The following is a 10211-nucleotide window of genomic DNA, read 5'->3' as shown; positions in this document are numbered from 1 at the left end:
GTTCGAACGTTTCAACCGCTAATTTTCATCTACAGAAGGGGTAATTTTGTGTATCTTCATTGGGGATATACATCAATTTATCAGCTATTATCTTAACACTTCAGATCCCCTAGAAAAAAATAATAGCGATTTGATCAGTTAAAGTTAATAAAATTACAGAATTTGAATTTAATATCCTTAATAATGGACTATTTTTTAAAAACATAAATACTAAAATTCTACCTAAGGTGTCATGACCCCACCAGTAGGACCTGGTGGTCTGTCTTGCTACAGTAGTTAATCTGGAGGATTTCTTCAGTCCCACCACCCCACTCATATTACCCAAACTCATCATTTTAACATCTTTATATGAAATTATAATAAATATTTAAATTTAGAAATATAGAAATCTCCCGCGTAAATTTTAACAGATTAACAATCATAAAATGCATAGATAGATTTTGTCTCACCTTCAAAATAATATAGCAAGGGATCTAAAAGAATAAGACAATAGCCGATAAATTAATGTACATTTCAAAGATAAAAAAAATTTCCCCTTCTCTAGATAACAATTCATTGTTGAAACGTTTGGATATTCTACTTTACTTAACAAGAAAATTTCTAGGGTCAGAAAAATTGCCAACGATTAAGAAATCTTTTAAAAACTTTGGGGACTAGTAGAATAAACAGCTCAATGTCCCCTCCAGGATTACATCAATAATTCCAATGGCAAAACAATCTTTTACAAGTTATGTTTAAAAAACCAAGGTAGATTAATAAAGCTATGCATCTCATCAATTATAAAAATAAATAGAATCATTTTACTCCTGTGCATTCATTCTAAAAACAGGGACAGTTGTATTCCAAGGCATTTACATTGTTTTTTTTTTAGCAATTCATGAATTATATAGAAATGAAGAGTCCCCCTTCGGAAGGGAAGGGTGGCGAGTCGATCGACAAGTGAATTAATGTCATAAATTATATAAAGGCTACGCTTTTTAAAACAAATAACAGCCCTGTGTTTTAAAAATGCGTGGTTAAGTTGCAAACCAATTAATCTTTGGTGGGTAAAACTAAACAATTATTGAATTCAGTAAGCATTTCCGTTTAGCTGTGCAACTGTCAGTTGTGTTTGTGTTAAGCTGTTATAAGTGTGTGTGTATGTTTGTGTGTGTATGTGTACTTTTGGATGTTTAAACATTTCAGATACATTGAAATTTTCATTAATCTTAGTTCAAACTTTAAGTTAGTTTTTTATGATATAGAAATCTAACGTTAACTTAAAATGTTAATTTGTTATGACTTGAGGTAAATATATAAATACGGTCTGTGTTTCGAGAAACGCTTTGTATTTGTCATAGGTTTTTAACTATTAAGCTATAAAGGCATTCGTACAAAAGCATTTCAATATAAAGAATACTTTCAATAAAGATATAACTTAATTCAAATACTTGAGTTGTTTCACAAGAGCACTTTCTGTGGTATGAATGATATCTGGTTATATGGAAAGCTAAATAGTATCCCCCTAAATTATTGTTACATTACAATAACACCTCAATACCAGGGGAGCTGTGACCTAAAAGTTATTGTGATACTGTAAAATTTTATAATTTTGGAAACCGCTATCAGCCAGGCAGGGCAAGGGCAGGGCGGGGAGAAAATTGCAGTCAGAAACATTTTGCACACCACGTGGGGTCAATACCCGGTACAAGCATTAGCCTGGCTCGAATTTTGAACATATGTTAGCTAGGGTGGAGCAATTTGTAAAAATTAACTATTTATTAAGGGGCAAAAGTATTAAGTCGTCATAAACTAGTAAGTTAGTATCTATGTTCAGAGACATGCTACAATTGCTGAATTATAACTAGTTCTCTGCCTTACTGAAAAATTATGTATAGCATCATATTGCCGACTAATTTGCACTAAAATTAAATATATTTATCTATTGAATATATTTAATTATAAATATAAGAAAATCCATACTCTTTTAGTTAGTCCGAGCCTAACAAAAATGGTTTTAATTTCAAAACTTTTCATAACTATTCTGTAATTGTAATATCCATTACAGCAAATAAGTATAAATATCCATTACTAATGCAATATACTTAACTTATTAAATACACAATTAGACTAATTTCTAAGTATTAATAACTGAATAATCGATAATAAGGAAATGAATAACATGTAATGCTATAATCATCAATATTAAAAGTCAAATAATTACAATAGAGAACATTGTCGGGGATATTACAATATCAGAAAAACTTAAAATTAATCCATCGCATCGTATTATAAACAACTTTCCGCGGATATAAAATATAAGATCATAAATCAAAACCAGTTTATTAGCCCGTGCCTTCAGCATCTCGAGGCTAAAAAAACTAATTTTCATCTTATGATTGTATAATTTTATATCCACGGAAAGCTGTTGATAATACAATTCGATATATAACTATTATATTTCTCGAAATCCGCTAAATTAAAATAATTCAGTTTGTTATACCACCCTTAATAACTAAGAGGTTATAAATTGGCTGTATATTAGTACAAAAATTCTACACAATTTCACTTCTCCTTTTAATCATTGGTTTGAATAATTTTTGTGGTTTTATCTTGCAGATAACCTGGCCATAGACTTTCAATAAGATAATATAAAACCTTTTCCTATAGAAGGATAGTCAAATACGTAAAACCGCAACGAGTAGTTAAAAAATAACCATTTTAAGTTCCTTTTTTTATATCTAAATCATAATGGATGTAGAATAAAAGTGGATATAATACAGGAGGAAAATGGTTGCTATTTCCATAGTCATGTATTCGTCGGGCCGTTCATTCAGTAGGAGAAGAGGGGATTGGGTAAATGGGTTGGATGGGAGAGAATGTTATTTTAACCCTCTATATGTTTCACTTTAGATAACATGAAAATCTGATGCAAGATCCAAGTAATAAAATTAAATTATCATAACTTGATTCCTTATCGTTATCCCATATGGTTAGAAAGGAAGGAAATTAAACATAAGGAATTATAGAAAATTCATTAATTACTAAAATAGGCTTTTATTAAGTAAAATCTAAAGTTAAGTTTTAAAAAGTATTTTAACGGGTAGGGTTACTATTCTCAATTCAAATAAATAAGAAACTTCTCCTTCCTCCCCCCCCCCTTTTCTATCAATTTCTTTTCTATCGGCTTATCAACCTTAATAAATAATGATTTTTCACATACAATAGTAACATATGCACGCAAACAGACACACACACACTGACAAACAGACAGACAGACTAACAGATAAACATGATTAAGATTATTTTTGTATATATAAAAAGTTACTTAAGATAATTGAATGAATGCATAGGAGTAATAATAGATAACAATATAATATTGCATTAAGATAACTAAGGATAATTATGACCATAATACACAGACAGATTTCCGCGGATATTATAAAAAATTAAAACCAGTATTGTCAGCCTCGATGAGCTGAATGCCCGGGCTTAGAAAACTAGTAATGATTTTATGATTTTTATTTTAATATTCTTAGAAAATTGTCTGTAATACGTTGCGATAAATAATTTCTATTATGGCTGAGAACCGGTTTTAATCCAGCGGATATAAATCTGTTTCGAATCCATACTGGAAAATATTATAGAATATCCTGTAGATTTATATTATTTTAGAACAAACTTGAGCCAAGTTTAATGTAAGAATAATTTCTCTACTAAAGGCTAATAACTTCTAAATTTTGACTAGAAAATATACAAATACTAAAAAGGCACTTAAAGCTAATAGGAGGTAAATAAAATAGTATAATGCATATAAAAATATAAATTGGCTCATTTTTTTAATACCTAACATAAGCACTTAAATTTTGCTATCACAGTATCGGTTGGCCTGATGGTTTGACAAAAGTTACTAGGATTGGTTATTTCATGCTGAGGGAAAATGGCACACGAAAAGAACTAGTTTGCCTAATTTTTTGCTATTGATTTTAATTTGGCAAAACAGTTTCACTTCAGGTGCTATTTAACTCAGCAATTACATCATTAAAAAGGCAAATACAACATAAATACCTTAAACTTTCAAATTTCTAGGCTTTGATGTACTAAATATAGATATAGATCCACTAAGATGAAAGCTAATCTCTGACTTAATCTCAAAGTTCTTCAGTAACCTCCACTCCCATTTCTGGTTCCAAATCTCGGACCCTGAAAAATGAACCAATAATAATCAAATCATTATTAGAATGGCGTTACAGTAACTTTCCTAACATCAAACACATAGCAGCATGTCAATTAACCAGTATGGCTTCAATACGGATTCATTTTCGATGGATAAGAACCGGTTCAGATCATTATAGCATCGTATTACAGACTATAATATAAAATTAAAATCTTAAGTTTAATATAAGTTTTGTTAACACGAACTTCGGCCCATTGACCTAACAAAACTGGTTATTATCACATAATTTTTAATTCTAATATAAAAATTGAATGTTTAAGTCAAACATGAATTTAATAATAAAATTGTACGAAAAATATAATTTGAAGGAAACATAATACACACTAGTGTGTGGAAAGTTTTAGAATCCCCAGAGATTTTTATAATAATGCAGAGGTGAATGTACATAAAAACATATGTATATAATGGATATTTATGTTTATAGGGTGGCCTACAGAATATTTACAGGACATGAAATAAATTGGGACACCAAATAAAATTAAAAACCGAATAAAGAATTCTTTAGACTTAAAGACACTTTTATATCCAACAAGTGGCTACGCCCTTAAAGCCCCACTCTCCCACTTTTAAATAGTTTAAGTTTTTTTTGGGGGTGGTGGAGGATTTATTTTTATTGGGAGGGTGTTTGTACTGTTTCCTTAATTAGTTTAATCCTTACCGGGACCTATAAAAAGCTTTACTGTAAAGGGGAACAATATCTATTCAGCTGTTAGAGGTAACAGACACAGATCCTGTTACTTTAATGTAAGGATAGAAATATAAAATATAAATATGTATATGTTGCTAGTATTTATGATGCTCTTATTTCCCAAGGGATAAGCTTAGATACAGCTACAGCAGTGTGCATACAAAATTGATAATCTAAAAGTAACCAAAAACGCAATAAATACAGGAAGTAGTCTACAAAAAACAACATTTTAATATAATATGCAGATTTGCCAATAGATCTATAGTATAGATGTATATACAGATAACTACTTCCCTCCCTTTTACAATGACCTTTTTCGTCTGCTACCAAATTTTTCTGCTACTTTGCTGTGTTAATATAACCGCCAACATTGGTTGAATGACCCAATTGAGAGTCAGGACAAGGGCACTGCGATGGGGATATAAATATTTAACCCCTTCTCCTAATGATTTGCCTATTACACTGAAGAATTTTATTGATATTCGAAAGGTTTGAAAATCTAATTTAGCTTAAATATTAGATAGGTAAAATCTCTGTTTTATGTCGACACCAATACAAGCAACACACACATGCAGCAAATTTGCCAGAACACTGGGGTGTTCAAGATAAGAATTATGAAAATCAAATGGTAGAAAAGTAAGATTAAATTAATAATTCAATTGAACAATGAATGAAAAATGAAATGTATATAAACAATGCCTTAATTAAATTGATACAAGTAGTTACAATATTATAAACTAAGCTTCATGTATCAAACTTATTTTGAGAATTGCTATCCCCACCCGTGTTTCTGCCACCGCATGTTGAAACAAGGACATTGACCCACTCTACTAGGATTAATTTTCATTAGCCATTTCATTATCACAAAATTATTCTAGTTTAATATTTGATGAAAGATTTGCATGATTAAAGGAGTAATAAATAGCAGACATATTTAGAATTCTACATAATTTGCTGAAATTTAGACAGAGCAATCTAACTTTTTAAAGAAAATAATATAACTTTACCATTATAACTTCGCGGCAAACACGCCTAAGAAGGTCCTGTTGCCTAACCCACCTATGCCAGATTACTGTTAAACTATTGGATAAATTTAAACCTTGTATATAATATGATTGATAGTTTGTAACACTAAAAGGCTTTTTAGAAAAAATTTACTTCCATCTGTCCATTTAGTTCAATAAATATTAGTACATATAAGACTACTTTAAAAAATGTTTTAAGGGACCTATTGAACAATTCCTAAGATCTTACTGAACAAACAAAAATATCCTTTAGTACCCCAGAAGTGAGAAAAAGAAATAACTCTTAAAATGGATCCTCAATAAGACAGAATTTATTTCGGTGCTGACAATAATGCGGCACGAGGGAGTACAGTTCTTATTTATTTCTATAATATTGGATCTAAAAAACATGGATAGTGCAATACATTTTTTCTTCACTAACAATTTAGATTACTTGCATTAAATTGTTTTAATAGAGTAGCTTTTAGTGTTTCAAATTAGATAATCAAATAAAGTATTAGAAAATCAATTTAAAAAGACCTTTAATAATATAATGAAAAATCTTTTAAAAATACTGTATTCACTTTCATAAATCCAATATATACAAACAGTGAACATATTTATATAATACAAATGTATTTAAACATAAAGCAAAAAGTAAGGAATATGAATAATTAAACAGTTAAAACATCGTGGTGCAATATGGTATAGAACAAAAACAAAAACGCAGTGTCTAAATGACTTTAATTTTAAATATGTTTCAAGCATTTAAACAAATCAATATCTATCTATCTTCTACTAAAAAAAAAATTCTTAAATTTAATGCTCGAAAAGTACCTAATATTAATATTTTGTACAAAAAAAAAATTTACTACAAATTGACTTCAAATTGAGGTACATTATACTATCTTATATAAAATATATATTAAGTAACCAAAAAAAATATAATGATTTGTGGTCAAGTATATCAAATACAACTAATAATGTATAATATAATATTGCCAACATGGACTTAAATTAAGGGACAGTTCATCTAGTCGTAGGGGAGGGGATGCGATAAAGGAGGTGGAAAGAAGAAAGGAGGTGGAAAGTTATTTTAGTTCGCTGAGTGTTTTACTTTAATAGATATGAAAATCAAATGTTGATCCCCAATACTAACACCCCTAATAAAGAAACAATTGCCCTACCTGGCATGGAAAGGAGGACTAACACCCAGAATATCCTTGGAATCCGCGCTGTAATATACCAATCTGTAATCTCCACTCCTACAAACAAAATATTAATAGCTACATCATGTAAACCAGTTCTAAAGTAAACATAACTATAGAGTAGCTACCATACTAATAATAACCATAACTACATCATGTAAACCTATTTCTAAAGTAAACACAACTATAGAGTAGCTACCATACTAATAATAACCATAACTACATCATGTAAACCTATTTCTAAAGTAAACACAACCACAGCTAACTAATCTAGTATTCAAAGCAATCTTAAGTTTAATATGTCCATGCAATACTGCTGAAAAAGACTTTGTAAAGTTCAGAATCAGAGTTTTTGTAGCAACCAAAAATTAGCTTTAATGGAAGACAAACAGGCGGTCATATAAACCACTTAATTCTTTTTCATATTAAGTTCATTTGACTCCGAAAAATTTGCAATATTTTAACATAAACAAATTGTATGAACACTTTAGTTTGTAGAAACCAAAGTTTGGCAAGAATTATATCTTATCTAGGACAGATAGTCCTAATATTTTATAAGATTCAAACATTTAGATACATTAGTAAACTTAGGGTTATATAAAACTATTAAATGTTAGAAGGTTTAGGTATAATTTGCATTTTTCATAAATTCTCCTTTAAAAAAATAAGTTTCTTCACTCTATAGGCATTTTTTCTGATCTTACGTAGTATAGGATTTGCATATATTGGGTATTGATATAAGCTACAGGGTATTATATACAAATCCTAATATGTTGATAAATTGTCAAATTATTTATCATGTTATCTTTAGTATATTGCGTATATACAAACTGGATTCTAAATATTTGTGATAAGGATATATTAGAAGCGATGTTTAGAATAGTAACAAAAATACTGAAGGATTTTTTTAAAATCAGTCAAGGGCTTGTATTTCATCGACTGAAAAAGGTTTCACTGTATTTTACAGTCTAAAAAGTTATTTTATGGTATTTTTTCGTCAATGGTGATTGATTCAGGGAATTATTTTTGGCGTTTTTTGCAGTCTAATTATTGTAATTTTAATTGAAAAAGATCTAACTCTGGGTAAAATATTTGTGATATGAAAGAAATGTGTTATATTACTATTTACTAATCTAGTGTAAACAATGATACAAAGTAAATAGGACAAAACTGATTATTAATCCTTTATACTTGTTTTTATTTCCGTCGCGTTGTATACCTGTTACTTATTACCTCATTGTCTAAAGCTTTATCTTGGTTGGTAAAAACTAGCAGGTTCCAAACTTACAATTAATGATTTTGATCTATAAAAGAGGGGTAACTTAGTCTATCATCAATTACCATATCCCTTTAGATCCCCGAGTATAACTTCTCTTACGTAAAATTAAAAAGCTACATGATAAAAATGCAAACCTACCTTATAAAAACATTCTCATCAAAGCACAGCTCATACGCATTATCCCTGGCGGGGGTGCTTGGTGCCCACTGGAATGCCAGGTGGCTCTCCAAGCTGTGTGTATCCACCCTGTACACTCCTATCCAGTCCCAGTAGCGCAGGTACCGCATGTTCTTCGTGTCCACGGTGTACACCAGGGTGTTGTCCTCGTCCACGTAAACTTCATCTTAACAAAAAAATTCTTCTTGAAGAGAGGGATAAAACAATGGAAAATAAAAATATTCTCTCCACATGTATGAAATATCTCTTCCCTCAATTTCATTTCTAAGAATGAATGTAGAATATAAGTGATATTATGACCGAGGAAAAATTGTCAAAATAAGTTATGAGCATAGTCATCATTTATTGGTCTGTTTTTTCAACCAAAAGGAGAAGAAGAGGTTAAGGGAGTGGATGGAGAAGATAGTTAGTTTAGCCAGCTACAAGTTTAACTTTATAAAGAGTACATGATAATATGTTACAACATCCAAGTAAATTAAAGCCATTTTCTTCAATGAACATCTGCTTCTTAGACCATTTTTGTCCAAAAATTACGGCTTTCATTAGAATTCGAATTATTTACTAGCATCTATTTAGTTCAGAAGAAACAAACCATGAATTGTCCAAATATTATGATTCTTTTCCTTATATGGAATCTAGTTTTGATAAGGATCCAAATATCTAATAATTTGGCTCACTTGTCCTTATTCATTTCAAATGAACAGGTGCAAAGTCAAGAAGCATTATTTTAAGAGCTTAATTTTTCAAATTAAGATTTACAAGAAATGCAAAAGAAACCCAAAATGGTAACAGTCTCAAGAAGTTCAAATTCGACGTTATTAATTTAGTAATAAACTTTGAAATATAGTGAATTCGCAAATTATTATTTTCACTTAATACGAATTAAATTATAGAGTAGCTCCGCCGATGGCACGAAAATTAAGTAGGTGTTACCTAATTAAACAGGATTATTGTCAAAATAAAAAATAACTCATTAATCATAAATAAAACTGAAGTAAGATATTTTAGCTTGAGAAAATTACCAGATTATTCTTCTCAATAAATAAACCTTTGTATAGATACTAGTGGCTGCGCCCCTAGCATCTAGGTGCGCAGCCTTGCATAGATTGAAAAAATAGCCTTAATACTTCCCAAGACATAAAACTGAAAATGAAAAAGCCTAGAACCCTAGAAAGTTTAAAATGAAGAACTCAATCGGTTCATTAGTTCATGAAATAAAGACAAAAAACCTTACTACTTTGTATAATAAAAGGACGTCCTTTAAAAGCTATGAAAAACTTGGACAATATTATTTCGGAAACAAGAACATTTACTGATATTAATCAAATGTTGACCACATAAATAGAGGCAAGACTCACCAACATGAAACTTGACAATGGGGTGGTAGGTTTGAATCCCCATTTGGGCGGCTGTTTCAGGGGTAAATATGCCCACTCTAAAGCTGGAGGACACTGGCTTGTGGTCTGAGTTTCGTACTTCAGGGTGCGATCTAGAAAAAATAATTATCAATCACTAGATTTACAGTAATTTTGGATTGGTAAAACAAGAAACCTTTTTTTTTAAAGAGATTAATAAAAATATAAGCAAAAATCAATAACTGGTAAAAATTGAGTTCGACGGATTGTTGGTGTATGGTTGA

The 10211-nt window shown here is 30.1% G+C and overlaps 1 protein-coding gene across 8 annotated transcripts in view; it reads right to left on the bottom strand.

The window, feature by feature from the left end:
- Nucleotides 1-341: 341 nt before the first annotated feature.
- LOC145313939 (phosphatidylinositol 4,5-bisphosphate 5-phosphatase A-like) overlaps nt 342-10211 on the bottom strand; it is a 27325-nt gene continuing 17455 nt past the window's right edge. Inside the window, exons 14-20 of one of the 8 annotated variants that reach the window (XR_013877571.1) lie at nt 9931-10061; nt 8534-8738; nt 7096-7173; nt 4017-4182; nt 3826-3889; nt 3308-3632; nt 342-819 (exon numbers count right to left, since the gene is read on the bottom strand). Coding sequence is in view for 1 of the 8 variants with exons in the window: in XM_080153605.1 (XP_080009731.1) it covers nt 4131-4182; nt 7096-7173; nt 8534-8738; nt 9931-10061 (466 nt within the window). In the remaining 7 variants the exon portion in view is untranslated. Of the gene's footprint in view, nt 820-3307; nt 3633-3656; nt 4183-7095; nt 7174-8533; nt 8739-9930; nt 10062-10211 lie in introns of those variants that run through there. The other 7 variants (XR_013877573.1, XR_013877569.1, XR_013877570.1 and 4 more) reach the window with 7 other exon arrangements.

Source organism: Acartia tonsa, chromosome 3 (genome assembly GCF_053477335.1).
Source record: "Acartia tonsa isolate MP-2025a chromosome 3, ASM5347733v1, whole genome shotgun sequence".
Lineage (NCBI taxonomy): Eukaryota > Metazoa > Arthropoda > Copepoda > Calanoida > Acartiidae > Acartia > Acartia tonsa.
The sequence above is the reverse complement of the archived record's forward strand: the minus strand, read 5'-3'. Positions and strand labels throughout refer to the sequence as shown.